Consider the following 18,549-nt stretch of genomic DNA (forward strand, 5'->3'; position numbering starts at 1 on the left):
GTGTTTCATTTTGGCTAGACTAGCGAGTCTATGCATAGTCCAATCAAAATTACGTAATGAACTAGAAATCTTGTTTGTAAACATTTACAAAGCATGTGTAACATGCCAACTGGGCGTTGACAGCTATTTTCCAAATTTTTACATGTTTTTTATCAAGGTGCTCAAGTGATTTGATGCACTTCTGAGGGTAAGACCCGCTTTATTACAAAATACATCTTGATTATGAATCAGATCATCATGACTTGGCGCTGCCATTTTGTTTTAAGCAACCTGATTGGTCAATAGGAGGGACACAGAAGGGACATAACTCGTAAAAGCCACTGGTGGTGCTACGGCCAAGCCCAGAAATTCCAGCCTAGTTCGGCAAGGGTGGAAACAAGACTTTTATCAACACCCTTGCCTCGGGAAGATGCTCACTCACTTACTCACTCTTGCCATAGTGTAACGGCACCTTTTTCCCAACAGTTAATGAAGCATTAGGGTTTTGTACATAGTAATATGTACAGTGGATTGTTGGTATACATGTTCTAATGGAACAAATTGACTATACTTTGACGTTGTACATAATTTGACTTGTTTGCAACCAAATGGTAACATTTAAAGGATTTAATTTCTCAAGTCTTTGTTCTGTTGTTCATTTGAGTGAGACGATCATCAGTTAGCAATATCCCTGCTACATCACAGCGGCCTGTAAATGTTTGAATCTGGACCAGGCAAACCAGGGGTTAAAAGCATTTGCAACAATCCATGTTGTCTGAGTGATGACCATTCTCATTAAAATCAGATCTTAGTTCTCGCTACCGCTGAACAAAGATCTGAGGACATCCCATTACGGGTCACGTCAGAACGGCCTTTCATCTGACCAATCAGAGCTTTGCTTTCCAGATCAGGAAAGTGACAGCTAGAATGTGTTTTCTGATCTTGGAACCTTGACAACTTTAACATTGGGTTTTCTGAATGACAGTTATTGGGTTTACACCTGAATCTATACAAGTTAGGCCATCTATTATCCATTCCAGAATGTTCAGGGGCGGTCGGGTAGGCTGGTGGTTGAAGCGTCCATCAAGCCGAAGACCGGGGTTTGATTCCTGACATGAGTACAATGTGTGAAGGCCATTTCTGGTGTCCCCCGTTGTGATATTGCTGGAATATTGCTAAAAGCAGCATAAAACCATAGCCATTAATCACTCCAGAACTTTCTTTTGTTTTGTTTTCAAATTTTTAATCGAAAATTTGTCTAGAAGTGTAGTCGCCAGTATGAAACTAGTGCTGTAAAGCATGAGAAAGCTGTCTTCTGGTTGGCTAATGTCGACTTCGTGTCAGTCATTTCATTGGTCGGTCAAAGCCTGCGAAAGGTCGGTCTGACGTGGCCTACATTGGGATGTCCTCAAGACTCAGTGGACGGTCGGGTAGCCTAGTGGTTAAAGCGTTCGCTCGTCACGCTGAAGACCTGGGTTCGAGTCCCGACATGGGTACAATGTGTGAAACCCATTTCTGGTGTCCCCCGCCGTGATATTGCTGGAATATCGCTAAAAGCAGAGTGAAAACATACTCTCTCTCAAGACTCAAAGAACAAAGATCTGATTTCATTGAGATTGTGTAGTGACATGCACACAATCAGCCAAGTCACACAAGTCTGGGGTTCAGGCTGCCATCACAGGCTGCTGTAAACCCTCAGTATGTAGACAACAGTGGAGAGATAGCCTCCTGGCTAAAGCTTTGGCACGTCATGCCTAAGACCAGAGTTCAACTGCCCCTAGAGTACAATGTAGTGTAGACCTGCCCTAACACAGCTGCCCCCAGGGATCCAATGTAGTGTACCCCTGCCCTAACACAGCTGCCCCCAGGGATCCAATGTAATGTACCCCTGCCCTAACACAGCTGCCCCCAGGGATCCAATGTAATGTACCCCTGCCCTAACACAGCTGCCCCCAGGGATCCAATGTAGGGTACCCCTGCCCTAACACAGCTGCCCCCAGGGATCCAATGTAGTGTACCCCTGCCCTAACAAACCTGGAACATTCTAAAAGTGACATAAAACCCTTTCACTCCTTCAATATGTTGACAGGTATTTGTTTAAATAACTATTTTGGCACCTTGTCAATCATAACACACATACAAAATAATCACTACTCCAAGATCGCTTTGTGCAAAGGGGCCCAGCACCTGGTTCCTATCAATTATTATTTTTTCATGACCCTCCCTTAGTGACTGTCATATATTTTTCATGAGCCTCCTGATTTCTTCTGACCCACCCGCCCCTAAAATAAATGAACGGTCTCTAAGATTAATAATTCATAAAATATGCAATAAGATTAATAATTAAAGAGTATTTTTTATTTAAAAAAAAAAACTAAACAAAAAAAACAACTACCTAAGTTGATTTTTATGGGTAGTTGAGTGAGAGTGAGAGAGAGAGAGAATGCTGCGTAATGCATTATTCAATCTTTATTACTGTGGCCTGTAAAAAACCATCTCAGTAACTGAAAACATTAACAACTACCGTATACATCATCAGGCCAAGATGACAAGCAATTGGCCAAGTCAGAGTCAGAACAACTTGCAGTGTAGGATAGGTTGGACCAAATTTAACCCGAATCTCACTGAACAAAAAAAAAGTGAGGGATCATGGATATTTTCAGGGACTTTTTTGTTTTGAAGAATTTATTTAAATGTGAATGCTATATAAAAATATTTGATGATCCCTGACTACTTTTGTTCAGTATGTTTGTGATGTCATGGTGTGTCTGCTTAATGTGGAAGAAAAACCAAAAGTAATGCATATAAAAAATTTCCTTCCTTGATGAAACCCATGAGCATGTGTACAGTACTGACAAACCAAGGCACATAATCAGCTAATCCTGGCACACCAATGGGCTGCAACTCTGGACAGCAAATTTTACAGCTTCAGAACTCTTCATTCTGTCTTCGACCGCCTCCATGGTCTAGTGGTAGAGCGTCCGCCCAGAGAACAGAAGGTCCAGGGTTCGATCCCCGGCCACTTCATACCAAAAGACGTTATAATATAGTACTTGTTGTACTGGTCGGCTCGGAGTCAGTATACTGTGTCCGAGTGGGGTATTCATGTTAAACTGCGGCATGGTATCTAAGTGGGCTAGCACTATAAGATTGGCATCAGTCCGGACTAGTACAAGTAGCCACACACACACACACACGTGCATGCACGTCGCTATATAAGTGCAATAATCTTGGACGCGACGTTAAACCCCATTTCACCTCACCTCATTCTGTCTTCAGTCATTGTTTCCCAAACTGTTTAAGTACCTACACATCAGGTGGTCCAGAGTAAGTGAGGGAGTTAGGTTTTAACACCGAAAAGTACTCGTTACATTACTGTGTGTTTGAAGTTGATACTCCTTGATCTGGTTGCATTGTCATCCATTGATTAGTCTGATAACGCCTCTTGTGTTGTGAACAAAGCAAAAAAGGCAACAGAACAAAAGCGTACAAAAACTTAATTTTATTTATAGAATTTTGTCAGGTGAAATTGAACAATTTTGGGGGAATTGTTTCAGCAATTGGAGTTCTATACCCAAACCAATCTGACTTAATGATACCCTATATATATATACAATAACTTGCATGACTACCAATACATCGGTCCAAAAGCTATATATATGCAGCTCACTTTAAGTGCAATATTTTGTTTCTGCCAAAATATATGGCATGAATAATCCCAAAAGGTTGACATTAAACAATTTAGAAATGCCAATCACCATTCCACCACTAAAATCAAGCCTTTCTGCCAAGTGAAAGGAAGACAACTCTTAAAAAAGAGTGCAACAAGAGCAACCTTTAAATACACATTGATTCACAATTACAAAAGTAAATATGAATATGAGAGTGCATCATCAGTTTTAACATGTGAATTTTGGTCATATTCTAAATACAAATAGTTCATCCATGCTCAATTATCTAAAGATTTTTTTTGTCATCAATTTACATAATTTTACCCTCATTTATAGACATGAGCTTCTGATTGTGGCATATCTGTTTTGTGCATACATAGGTTAATCCCCAAAACTCGGCATAGTGATATCTTACCAGTATTCCCGGTGAGAACTTAACATCGGTTTTCACCAAATGCAATGGATACTTTCACTCAGACTTGGGTGGTAGGGGGGGGGGGGTGGAACCACACATTTTTAATTAATTATCGTTTCACAGGCCCTCCACCCTTACTAAAAAGCATCTTGAAAAGGAATAAATTTATCATTCAAATACTTATTTTCATTGTCTCCCGTAAGTAATATTGACCCTCTTACACAATATAAAATAATAGCCAGCTGCAGTTTTAACTCCACGCTGAATGACTTTAATACAAATAAATACATGATTGACACAGCTATTTTATTATTTTTTTTATTTCGACAGAAGTCTGTGAAACATAATATTAAAAATGTGTGACCTTATGCACACAAGACATGCCGAACACAGGCCAGATTTTAATTTTTCCTACATCAGATAGGTCAGATGAAATAAACAGAAACATGAAAATCTGATCATGCACCCTCAAAACTCGAAGCCCATTCTAAAAAACTAAACCACATATGTCCAGTGAGGTGTCACCAGTTTTGGCCACCTGCATACCGAAGCATGAAAGCTCAGCCAAAAACCAACCCTATTTGACAAGCTCAAAATAATTTAAAGAAACTCAAAGCAAATCTATGATCAGTTGATTTGAGTTTCCATGTTTTTAATCAATAATTTCAGCCTGGAAATGACTAAAAATATTGGTTGTGAAAACAAACGCTGAAACCGAGTTTCAAACTGGTTATGCCATATCACACTGTTCCAATAGTTTTATTTACATTTCAACTTTCAAACTGCCGATGTAAACGTAACATATAACTTGGAAGTACAACCAAATTATGGAACGACAATAACATTGTCATAGAACTGCAATTTAGAATCAGTCTAAAATCAAAAGTTTTTTGCTTCCAGACATAGCTTAGATTTTCTTAAATCAATTGTTTAGAGAAGTTGTTTGGAATTTTTCTCTACTGAGAAACCTTGTAAATCCGGGGTACTGTCCCCAGTTATTTCGTCAAGATTAACGTTATGAGTTTTGTCCCTTTACAATAGACACCCCAACAATTTTTCGGAATATAGGGTATCCACTTAAAAGGGGTATGGACAAACAAGGTTTCACTGTATTTAAGAAAATTATTCATTATATCGATGTTCAACCATTCCCATGCAGCTGATCAATACAAATTAATAATGATGTTTTTTTTCCCTTAGTCATTTGTCAGCCAATGAATGAACCAAGTCCGGCCTTAGACGTGATGTCAAAGTGGATACCTATCCCGCAGATACGATCTTATACGTTATTTCATGTCTAACCAGAGACTACATCAGATCAGGCTCCGTCAACAGTAACACAAGCAAGTATGAGATAACTGGATAGCCAGGATCCAGTAAAACATGCCAATAATTTCATTCTAGTCAATTTTTGAAAGGTCAAAATATGGATTATCCACAAGCCATTCCTTTACATATCAAGAAATATTCACAGAACAAATACTGTCACTATAGAACATGGATCTTGGCCGATTGCATAACATACCTTAAAGGGAGATAACTGTTTTCCTCGACCATTACATGTGATCTACATCCGTAATAAATAACATAACCGAAGATAACACGACAGCTGTTTATCGACAAAACTGGTGATCGACAAAACATGGTCCTTACAGTATCTGTCACGTTCTGAGAACGCAACCAAATCCCGGACAGAGTACCAAGTGTGACTGACTACATTTGCAAACTATCACTTAGGGACCTAAAAGGTTCAATTAAAAAAGAAGTCTATAAGATTTATTGCCGTTTATTTTCAAGCCTATACAAGTTCGTGTCCCAAATGAAAGCCTGCCAGCATTCATGTGTCGCCAGTGGAATGATCGTCAGGAATCGACTTTCACAACAAGTTCTCGAGAGTCATGCCAAACCTAAGAAAGTACAATAGAAAAAAAACACAATGATGGTCTGGAAATACTAGAGCTTCGACTTCTTCCCATCATAAAATATTCATCCGCACTATTCATCAAAACATTGGGAAATAATAAATACACAAGGGGTAATGAATTATTCAGATTTATTCTTCAAATTCTGAAATGAAACAATTCTCAACATGAGACTTGCATCACATGTATTCTGGGATTTAGTAACTTTACCAAAAAAACTTTTCCTCGTCAGAAAAAAAAGTAACAAAGGATAAATGGTTGCATTTGTGTTTCTAAAGGAATTTCTACAAATTAACAAATCTCCTGAGTTATATTTTGTCTAATAGAAATAATTGTTATTAAAGCATTGAAGATGAGGTATTTCATAAAAATGGCTGGAAAACTACTTCTGTGAAAATTACAACATACTATCAAAAGAAACAAAACACTAACATAGTACCAAAGGCGCTTATTAAACAATATCAAGAATTCTTTACCCCAACTTTAAAGAAGTCTGGCAAAAATGACCATTTCCCATGAACTAAAACCAAAAAATGAAAAGCAGCTGAACAGTAGCTGAAAATCAATCAGAATTTAATTTCATTCAAGTGAAAACTCTACGAAATCAACCTACTTGGTATTTGGCCATATTCTGATTACCTCCCCTTTTCCAATTACCTCCCCTTTCACTAGTATATTCCAGTGACTCAACTTACCACTCAGAATGAAATGTGAATCTAAATTGGCCATGGACGCCATGGTAATGTGAGGAACTTGAGTGTAAAATTGACTTGATTTAAAATACTTCAGGACACCCTAGGATACCACTGGATATAAGACATCAACCCAAAATTGAACCCATGCTTTTTGATGATTCGAGTTGTGATGAAATGTGTTCATTAATTTACATGTATTCATTTTCAGTGCATTTCAACATGACTTATCCCGTTCCCATAACACACAAGAATTTCCACAACTTTTGACAAAAGAAATAAGGATGTACAAAGTTTTTGTCAAAAGCAAGAATCTCAACACAAACAGCTACCAACAAGACCATGAATAAATTACTAGACTGCGCATAATTTATATCTGCAAATTGTTTTGTGCTTAATCTCAAAGCACATTCTGTCTTCTAAAAACAGCCATAAGATTAATATATTTGGAACCATCTCCGACTTGAGGGCCGATATATCCATCAGAATGTTTCAGTCCAGCAGCCTCAACCAATAATTTCTCACACCGATCCAGAAAAAGTAAGAGAATGTCACTAATATTGCATAAGAATGTTCAATGTTAATAAATGATTCATATCCAGAAAATTTGACATTGAATAAAACGTAAGTTTCTTCTGTGTTTCCCACATAGCTAAATAGTTTCCAGTCCCATTAGGAATGCAAATGAAATCGCCTGCCATTTTATTTACCTTCCAAATTATTTGGCGTACAGATTGACAAAGAGCCGATTGCCAGCAAGCTACAACCTAAATGTACATAATCTACAGTTTGGATTGTGAACCCAGTTTGAAGGCGACAGCTTTGTTTTGATGCAGGCACTGCACCATAGCAACATACAGCAGTAGGGTCACATAACTACGTGTTTTTGGCTTAAGTTGAATCAGGTTCTTTTAATGACATACTGAATTTAGAGAACAAATTGAATGACAAATCTTCAAAATGAGGTCATTTTTTATTTCATGTTTATAAGTTATTGATCTTAACGAAGCAGATTCTTCAATACAGTAAATCTGACATCAATTTACACACCCAAATTGCTTGTCAAAGATTAATATGTCTAGTAATTTATTCATTATAGCCTTAAGCTTCATGGTCGTTTACAAATTCATATCCTACATTGACATAGCTAGGTTTCTAACATGCAAACAAGTCTTCATATTAAATTAATTACTTTAGCAAATATGGAACTGAATTCACAAAGTGATCACAGAATTTCTCAGTTCCCGTTCAAATGTTTAACATGTGAACATTAAACAGATCAGAAGAAAAGGGTCAAAAGTGACCTGATCTCCCTTCTGATAATATATGGGCTTGGCCATCAATTGTTTCCTGCACATCCCATTAAGGGTATAGGTGTGCCATGGCTTGTTTGTAACACTAGAATGTCGTGGCAGATCCTGAGATACAATTCTAAAGAAGATGTTTCTCTTCAACAACGTTCCAGACAACTGTTCTTGTGAACCTGCGGCCAACTTCCTTCACCAGTAAGTTTCGGGACAAGTTCTTTAATAGTCATCAAGGTCATAGTCATCGTAGTCCTCAAACTGGGCAGACAAACTCTGGAAATCCACTTGATATCGAAGAATTCCTGTAACAAGACACAAATGTACACTGAGTTGGCGAGAAGCAACTTAGCTAGTATATCACAACACAAACATTCTGAAGGCAAATTAGGTGAGGTGAAATGGGGTTTAACGTCGCGTCCAAGATTATTGCACTTATATAGCAACGTGCATGTACGTGTGTGTGTTTGTGTGGCTGCTTGTACTAGTCCGGACTGATGCCGATTTAAAGTGCTAGCTAGCTCACTGAGATACCATGCCGCAGTTTAACATGAATATCCCACTCAGACACAGTATACTGACTCTGATCCGACCAGTACTTGTTTTAGCCCCTTAATGCCGAGCGCCAGACAGGGTAACAACAAGTACCATCTTTTAACGTCTTTTGGTATGACGCAGCCGGGAATCGAACCCTGAACCTTCCGCTCTCTGGGCAGATGCTCTACCATTAGACCACGGAGGCGGTCTGAAGGCAAATTAGTAAGATGGTGCAAACAACAAGCTTACATGAGTGACAGGGGGCATAAACAGTGAAAATGACAGAAAAATATTCCTACGTAACCGAATATTTACACAACCAACCCAATCCCACTGTGTTTGTTTGGTTTGTTGTTTAACGCCACACTCAGCAATATTCCAGCTATACGACAGCAGTTTGTCAATATTCAAATCTGGACAAGGCAGTTCAGTGATTGATATCACTAGCATCAATCCATGCAATTGAGATATGATGATATGTATCAACCAAGTCAGCAAGCCTGACCACTTAATCACGTTAGTTGCCTCTACGACAAGCATTGGTTGCCAAAGACCCATTCTAACCCAGTTCTTCATGGGTACCCCCAACTGTATCCAAATGCAAAGGACACCACACTAGTCACAAGGAGTTAAGGATCATTCGATACTTTCACATTACTCTAGTGAATCCGTCATGGCATGAGAGATTAACTATAGTATTCTGAAAGTATCAGGTGTTCAAGTTCTTTTGAGTAGTATATATTTCACTACACGAAACAACCAGGTTGCAAGCAAATTCTTACTTCAACAAATATGATTTAAAAATTGATTGTTTGAAAAGTGGTTTGATTTTAAACTTTCCATCCTGCCTCTCATTCCACATTTCCTACCTCCAATGCCTCCAAATCCTTTCACAAACTGGGCTCCTTCTTGGGACTTGTCTGTAATGATTTCAAGTGTGGCACCTGCAACACCGGACAGATTATCAAACCAAGAATCAAATTTCTACAAACATTCATCACATGATATTGTTATGTTGGTTTCTGGTTTAACACAGCACACAGCAATATTTCAGCTATCATTCTATATATATCAGGAATCATTCTCCTGAAACATGATTGAGTATGGAGGTGCTGCGCAGGCAGGGAGATAACTCACCATAGTTTTTGTAGTTGTTGGCAAACCACTCTAGTAAGGGCATCTGGTCAACTAGCTCGAGCTCCACTCCCGTCTGGAAACAATCATTGATCATAAATCAATACTTAGTGCGGGTAATCAGCGCCATCATAGGCACTGAAGGTTTGTTGATTAATGCCCCAATCAGCAATACTGCAGCTGTACAATCGCGTAATTGATGATGCCTTTTAGAAAGTGGTAAATGTGACGGGTTATATTTTGTGTTACACTTTTTCATTAAAGTGCAAGTTCTAGTCTCATCACAGTGTGGGTACGAATCCCCAAAAAGGTTTTACAAAAAGGTGCTAGAATATGCACTATCCTAAGAAAGCGTACTCCCAAATATAGCATATGCTACATGTACCATGGTGATATACAATTCAGACCCAGACTTCTTCAGATAACTCTGGCACGTTATTCATCGTTTTATCACGCTAGATTGCGAGTCTAAGACTACTAAAATGTACTGAGGACAAGTTAAAATCAAAGCATTTGAGGGCTGTCATTCTGAACCAGTTTCAATGTTTCACTTTTGCTACGAGCGAGCATGGTTTTACGCTGAGAAATGAGCTTCATACATTGTACCCATGTGGGAAATCAAACCTGGGCCCTCAGCATGACAAGCGAGCCCTTTAACCACTAGGCTACCAGTACCACACCTCCCCTCTTTCACTATGAATTGGAAGTGAGTTAAACTGATAGAAAATGACAAACTCTTGGAACAACTTCTTGTACATGCAGATCCTATTTTCCACATACAGCCAAGTCCCGTTAATCTGACATATATGATTATGTCAGATTAACAAGTATGTTACATGTATGTATGATAAACAAAATTCAATAGTATGAACTTTCGTGATCGAAAATCAGACAACTGTACGATAGATAACGATACACACACTAATTGTTCATTAATTGTTTATTGTTAAGCAAGTTTATCTCTGCAGCTGTTGTAATATGCAGCTACAAGCCGACTCGTCTCGCATCAAAACATGGGATGTGTACTCGCGGGCAGATGACCACAGAGTACGCTGATCACTGTGTCAGATTAACGAGACTGATTTATGAGTGATTTCGGTAATTCGTTGCAAATTAGGTGTGTCAGAGTTGGAGTGCGAGACTGTTAGATTAATGGGTCTAAATAGCACTGATTTAATCGGTTCCCATCATTAGTGTCAGTGTTAATGAAAGTCTGATTAAGGAGACTTGACTGTATTAAAATAAATATTTCTCAGCCTGGTCTGTCACCACCAGAGCAATATCACTTTGGCATTTCGGCCATTTTGTCAGTCAATTTTGAAAGGAAACATCATTTGTGAATGAATTTCTGTGTAGCTTTTACACAGAAGGATACAAACAATAACAAAACTTTTTACATATTTTTATCCAATGTGCAATAACACACAAAAATATTATAACATGTGTGAAAAGGGTGTTGCAGTGTACCAGTAATACCGTGCAGTCCTCCAGCTAACTGTCCATAACCAGGACAACACACAGACCATCATCCCCTACTCCCTAGACACAATGAAGAGAATAACCATCAAGCTACAATGAATTATGGATTATCTGTCAGGCATAAATGAATGGCGCATGTCCCAAGCCTCCCAAGACAATACTCACATCCTTATCTGTGAAGTATGTTTTGTCCTTCTCCTGTTCTGGCTTCAAGAAAATAATTTTCTCCTCTGAAAAAAAAAAATGTTTTACTAAATGAATATTTTGTTCAATAAACACTCATACTAGTTTCACAAACTAGGCTTACCTAAGAACTTATCTCTCCTCAGATGTCATTGTAGATGTACCTTGATCCCCATTAAAGTAAGGTTGATGCCGAGTTATGACGAAACAATGTCTATTTTGGGGGTGGGGTATGTTTTTTTCAAGTTACAAGATCAATTGAAATGCTGCTGCTAACAAAGGATGATCAACATCACGGTGTTATTATCAACATGACAAATACAATTCTTTGGTTGCATTTTCTTCTAAATAGACATTTGAAAAATTAAGATCACTTTCAACAGCCAAATTACTGATCCTTAAATTGACAGTAAGATACATAAATCATATCAATATGTTAAGGCCTTAAGCATGTTAAGTGAATACTGTCAGTGTCTGTTGTGTGACAAAGCACTCAGCAATATTCCAACTACACGACGACGGCCTGCATGACTCCAAGGTCCACTAAAACTTCTCTGACACAGAGCTCCAGATAAGCTTTTGGTGTTGTGGGTATTTTACCCAAGCATTTTAAAATCATTGGGTATCAGTAATTCTACCTGCGTATTCAAATTTCTGTTACCCACTAGTTTTTACACATGTGGGTATTTAAGTTAAATATTTAAAAACACTATTCATCTAGTCCCTGCAAACTGGTGTCGTGTGGGTTCGAGAGCTTTATAGGACTCAAAAATACCACGATACTTCCACAAGAAAGTGTGATGGCAAATGATAATGACGTAACTGTCATCGTGGAGTTTGGCAAGGTTGACGGAATGCCCCTTTATAATTTCAAAATAATGTTGCTGATTTGCTAATCGAATACGCAGGGTTACTTCACAATATTTTGATGATACGCACAAGTTTTATTTTTGTAGCGTATCTGTAATGTTCGTTGCGTATTTGATACGCTTGGATTATATTTTACTGTGTATTTCTGCATTTCTGATGCGTATTTCACGCAGATACGCAGCTTATCTGGAGCTCTGCTGACAACAAGCATACATTGCTGAGGATTTATTTGTTCTAACCTTGACTATCCACGTAAGTTCTACTACAAGACTTTTACCCTAAGCAAGTGCTGACAAGCTTGACAACTTTACCCGGGTGAATCTAGGATTCAAACCCACAATCATAGGTTTCCGGAACGCCCAAGAGATGGCCATAAATAAAGATTATCCCCAACCTGTCCTCGTAATGAAGCTTACCATCAGTTTGATGGTTTTTGAGCGTGAACCTCTGGATGTCCAGGTTCTCCCACACAATGAGGATGTCCACTGCTCCCATCTCCATCGCCCTCAATGTGTCCTCAACACCAAAACAGAACTTGCCTGTGTCCTGGGAAATCTCATCGAAATACCGGCCTTAAAGACAAGAATAAATTGTAGGTGAAAGTGTCACATCACATCACATCAACTTTCCATCTCTCTGCAAGCATGGGTTCAACTCAGACTGAATGTTGTTTTACATCTCAGTCAGCAACATATCCACTTTTTCACAGCCCGTTTGAAATTATTTTAACATAAAATGATAAAAACAATTCATGTTGACTGCTCGTTTCGGTAACAATGTGTAAACATACATGCAACTTTAGTACAGTGAGGAATAATATTCGATTTTCATGACATTTCTGCAGCATATTTGCCTTATTCTGCAGCAAATAAATGCAAATTTCTGCACGAGTCTAGCACAAAAAGTGATTATCTGCAAGACAAGTACATTTCAGCATCAAGAGGAAATTTCCGCAAAATATTCTGTGAAGGAGGAATACAGCATGGACTGAATGACACAGGCTGCTTACCTATGAGTTTCTTTTCCTGTATAAACTTGACGTTGGCTAAGGCATCCGATGCCAGTTCTATTGCTTGGTTGAAGCCATTTTCACCTCCATAGGAGACATCAACTATTTTGATAATTTTTGCTTGTAACCTCTGAAATGAAAGCAAGCTGGGTCAGATTGAGAAAGCTATACGAGAAACTTACTGAAAACAATGCTGATTCTAACTGATGAAGAGTATTGTTTGTTTGTTGGTTTGTTGTTTAACGCCACACTCAGCAATATTCCAGCCATATGACGGCAGTCTGTAAAATAATCGAGTCTGGACCAGACAATCCAGTGATTGACATCATGAGCATGCATCCATGCAATTGGGATCGATGACATGTATCAACCAAGTCAGCGAGCCTGACCACCCAATCCCATTAGTCGCCTTCTACGACAAGCATAGTCGCCTTTTACGGCAAGTATGGGTTGCTGAAGACCTATTCTACCCCGGATCTTCACAGTCCTGCAGAGGTAAATGCTCCTTTTATAGACGTAAGGTCATGACTGTTGGCTACTCTCTAATCTCTTAATCAAGTTTTTTGTTGTTACACGCAGCACTCAACCATGGTACAATGTTGTTCTTTCTTCTTCACTACACCATGTGCAGGCTGCATGTTCACAACTGATAGCACAACAGATAAACAGCTGCACCAACTTTACTGGAAAATTAAACATGTACAGGGAAGATTGGCGATCTGTAGTTTACGTAAACACTCGCACCAGCGCAGTCTTGTCAGTGGGAATTCACACTGTCAGCATATTCCAGCTGTATGACATCGTGATGTAAATAAATGAGCGTGGACCACACAAGCCTGTGATTCCTATTATGTACAACAATCCTCCTCGTCAGGGTACTAGGACATGCTATCAACCAAGTCACCCAATCCACTCATGTGACTTGGACCTATCCTAACCTCAACAGGGAGGTCAGCATAGGTAGTTAGAGACCTAACCCCGAAACCCCACTGGGAAATCAAGTATGCATAATACAAACTAGTTGTTGACATTATGAGCAACATCCCATATCTTTGGAGTACAATGACAACCAATGAACAAAGTCTGACAACGAACCATTTGTCACCTCTTCCCACAGTCAATGCTAAAAGTCTGCCCAGAATCACCACAGTAGGTTTAATAAAGTTGACTAATCTGTAAATCACGATTCTGAAAACATATTGCTCTTTCCTACAGTTTATTTGTTTGTTTGTTGTTTAACGCCACACTCCAGCTATATGACGGCGGTTTGTAAATACTCAAGTCTGGACCAGACAATCAAGTGATTGACATTGATCCCCGCAATAGGACTACGACGACATGCATCAACCAAGTCAACAAGCCTGACCACCCAATCCTATTAGTCGCCTCTTGTAACAAGTATAGTCGCCTTTTATGGTAAGCATGGGTTGCTGAAGACCAATTCTACCCGGGATCTACACAAGACTGCGCACTGCAACATATGGATGCAAATAACATTTGACAAATATGCACTGAAATGATTTCACTTACAGGGTCAAACATATCGGACTGGCTAAGTTCTGTTTTGAAGTCAGCTGAACCGGCAAGCACCAAACCTGCAATGTTTGGCTTGTCATTTGAGATGAAGAGTTGTACTGCGACTTCGGCAACTTTTCTGACGTAGTTGTGTCGTTTTTCCATTCTGAGACGGGCAAAACGCAAAGCTGACTGACCTCCTCTACCTGTGAAGTAAACAAGGAAATGTTGACTCAGTGAAATCATACCATAAAAGTGAATGAAAGTTATAAAAAGCCACTGTCAGCAATATTCTAGCTATATCACAGCAGCTTGTAAATAATCAAGTGCAGAACAGGAAATCTCAAAACCAAAAGCTTCAGTTATGATACATGCCAATCTACAGGTTGTCTATATTACATTAAATGCAACATCAACCTTAGTCAAAATGCAAATCTATATCATATTAAGCCGATTAAATAATCAGATACTAATTTTACTTGGGATATCTTTAATTCCAATATAGGAAGTTTTACCGAATTGTGATGCTGACATGGGGCTGATTATCGGCCTCTAAAATGCCTTGAAAAAATCATTGACAAGGACCTATTTGACTCCCACGCCCCATGACACCCATAGTAAATGGTGAGACAAGCATGGACAAGCAAAATCCAGGTCTTATTCCTCTCTCTTCCCCGTGCTGACATCACAAGAAAAAGGTCAAATCTCATTCAAATGTAGAACCAACATGAGTGAGTGAGAATTGTTGTACATGCTTTATGCAATATTCCAGCAATTTTCCTGTGGAGAGCTGTCACAAAGAGCTTCGCAAATGGGAAATTGAAACTGGTCACCAGGGAGACAAGCAAATGCTTTAACCACAAGGCTGTGCCTAGAATCTTCACGCATGTATATCAGTTATGAATTCCATGTCACTGCTACTGACAACTTACCATGCTTCTTTGGTAGATCGACTGTGAACTTGTGAAGGACCTCCCTTGTGTTTCCTGATAGTGTGCCGAACAATGCCCCATTACCATCCATCACTATAAACCCGAATTTGTTGTCATCAGCTAATAGTGCTGTCAAGGCCTGAAACGGAGACAATAGTAGGGGTTGTACCACTATTATTATAGAATCACAAGTACCTTCACATTCCTTGCATAATGTCAAAAAATGTTGGGTAAATTCAATGAATTGATGGAAAAGTCTTGCACACTTCAGGGAGAGGCATCTAATTAATTTCTGAAATAATTTCTGAAACAAGTTCATATCCACAATCTTGTGTGTGTTTAAACAAAAAGAGTGAGTGAGCAAGTTGTGTTTAATGCCACTTAGGTCAGTATTCCATTCATATCATGGCGTCTAAGCTTAATGTGCATCACTTCGGGCTTTCCTTCCACATCTCAGACATTTACCACATTGGTGAAACCCAAGAGCACAGGTATGATGCTGACAAACCTAGAAACATTATTGGGGGAAACTGCGATACAAACCCACAATCACAATTTTCTGGCATACCCAAGGGACACAAATCTGTATATCAAATTTAGGAGTCTTAGATGACTCAGACGCACTCAGCAATATTCCAGCTATATGATGGCAGTCTGTAAATAGTCAAGTCTGAACCTGACAATCCAGCGATTGATATCATGAGCATCAATCCACACAATTGGGATATGATGACATGCACCAACCAAACCACCCAATACCGTTAGTCGTCTCTTACAACAAGCGTAGTCGTCTCTTACGACCTATTCTGACCCGGATCTTCAAAGGTGAGATGAGGCCAATATACGCTGTAATCTCTTTCACAAATACAGAGTGAAACCTTGATCCAACAGATCCATTTGCCAGTGTATTGGAGTGAGTGAGTGAGTATTGTATTGAGCCGCTTTTACCAATATTCCAGCAATATCACAGCTGGGGACACCAGAAATGGGCCCAACGCATTGTACCCATGCGAGGAATCAAACCTCGGCCTTCAGCATGACAAGCGAACGCTTTAACCACTAGGATACCCCACCGTTCCCAACCCCCCACATCTCCTGACCTACAGAGTTAATTAATTGGGAGAGTATAATAAAGTTCTTAATGGTAAATTGTGTCACAAAAGCCTATGGAGACAAAGCTTGCATTGTAACTAAAATGTTTCCAACACTGATACTGCATCGCTCAGTAACCATGGTAACACAAATAGGAATTACCTCTGTGTGGAATTTATTGTCACATAAATACAAGGATGTGTTGATCGGCCGGAACGGCTCAAAGTCAATGTTGACTTTCTTTTCTTTCCCCTCCTCCGTAATGATTGTGCCACAGTATATTACAAGACCATTGGGAGGAACTGAAGAGAAAACACAAAAACAATTATTAACATACATCAAGTGTCCCGAATGTTCCCAATGTGTTCAACGTGATGTGCTTTGGTCATCAGGCAGTCACTTCATCAATATTTCAATTAAAAAATGTTCCAATTTCAGTGAAAAAGTACTTGATTATTTCGCTTATCAAGAACAGATGAAAACTACATAAAACGATGACACATTAATCAACCAAGACACTGAGTCTGACCGCCCAATAGCATATAGCAAATTCTTCTAAAATGGCAAATTTCTTCTAGTCCATAGGATACCTTAACTATTGGGAAGTTTGACAAGGACTATAGGACAAGGGACAAGTTCTATCTCCGTTTAAAATAATATTTTACCTTTGTTGTATAGTTTGAGTCTCTGCTGTACAGATGTAATTGCCCCTAACACAGATAGCCTGTTAACTCGACTCTTAATGTTGGATGCTGTCCCAAATTCATCAGCCAACATCTTGTTGACTCGAGATATCTGATCTTTCGGTGGGATGATTAATGAAATCATGCTTGTTCCATTTCTGAAGAATAAAAACGTTGAAAGGTTATCTACATTCTCTATGTAAATTCTGATACAAACAACAATCACTCATGGAAGGTCATGTCTTCTCGTGGTTGTGTTTACTTCACATTTTAATGATCACAGCCAAAGCCACAAACAAACCTTTTTAATGAGAATTGTTGTGCTGAAAGAAACATATTGGTATATATATAAATTACAAATTAATAATCCCATGACATAAAGTTCAACAAGTACAAACTATGAACAATATGGGACGAACATGGAGGAATTTTTTGACACAATGGTATAAAGATCCAGTAAGATTTCTTTTATCACTGCAATTGTTGAAATGTGAAGAACGATCCAAACAAAAAGAAATTTGTAAAAATCAAGTTTTAACTGGGAACCGTCCGATGTGAAAATTCTGACAATTCACGTGGGATAAAAAAAAATAATTTGTTTCTTACCCTCTCGCCGCTTCAAGACTCTTGATCAGCTTCTTTATTTTCCAGATTTCTACATTTCTATCGGCGCTTGATTCGCCTCCATCTACACCATTTGTAGCCATGTTTTATTGCTGAATCCAACAGGTAGACACGACGGAAATACCTTCGTCACGCGTGTCGTCCCCTTCCCGTATGGTGAAGGGTTTACAATCTAATTTCGCCCCAGAAAAGGCGTTTTTAGCCAAGATGGCTCTTTAATTCCTACTTTACGACCTCTGTTTTCAAAATACTCACATGAGAAATTTGTAAATAATGTCACTGGCTTAAATAAAGAACTTTTACATGGAATTGTGCAATGATGAAGTTCGCCAAGCCATGTGAATGAAGTTTGACGTCACGTTATGGCACAACGCCGAAACAGGACAAGACGACTCATCTCATTGGTCATTTGGCAATGATCTAAAAATAAACGCCATAGAAAACACACGAAATTGTGCATACCCGACTTAAACTTAAAAATATATTTATCTGTTTCTATAAGACACAA

The 18,549-nt window shown here is 38.9% G+C and overlaps 1 protein-coding gene across 1 annotated transcript; it reads right to left on the bottom strand.

The window, feature by feature from the left end:
- Positions 1-5,835: 5,835 nt before the first annotated feature.
- LOC139452032 (eukaryotic peptide chain release factor subunit 1) lies at positions 5,836-18,403 on the bottom strand. Its single transcript, XM_071233313.1, has 11 exons — positions 18,024-18,403; positions 17,400-17,575; positions 16,897-17,036; positions 15,643-15,781; positions 14,726-14,916; positions 13,196-13,325; positions 12,603-12,758; positions 11,299-11,363; positions 9,658-9,730; positions 9,390-9,464; positions 5,836-8,288 (listed from the first exon to the last, which is right to left on the bottom strand). Exons 1-11 carry the CDS (start codon positions 18,122-18,124, stop codon positions 8,206-8,208), a joined length of 1,329 nt encoding a protein of 442 aa, XP_071089414.1. The 5' UTR covers positions 18,125-18,403; the 3' UTR covers positions 5,836-8,205.
- Between the last annotated feature and the right edge of the window lie 146 nt (positions 18,404-18,549).

This window comes from Haliotis cracherodii, unplaced genomic scaffold (assembly GCF_022045235.1).
Source record: "Haliotis cracherodii isolate W230 unplaced genomic scaffold, xgHalCrac1.p SCAF_9, whole genome shotgun sequence".
In the NCBI taxonomy this organism is placed as follows: Eukaryota; Metazoa; Mollusca; class Gastropoda; order Lepetellida; family Haliotidae; genus Haliotis; species Haliotis cracherodii.

Coding starts and splice junctions, on each gene's coding strand:
- LOC139452032 (XM_071233313.1), bottom strand. CDS start 18,124: ATGGCTACAAATGGTGTAGATGGAGGCGAATCAAGCGCCGATAGAAAT. Junction 11,364..12,602: donor CAAAAACCATCAAACTGATG/GTAAGCTTCATT, acceptor TTTTTTTTTCAG/AGGAGAAAATTATTTTCTTG. Junction 8,289..9,389: donor AGGATTTGGAGGCATTGGAG/GTAGGAAATGTG, acceptor GTCTTGTTACAG/GAATTCTTCGATATCAAGTG.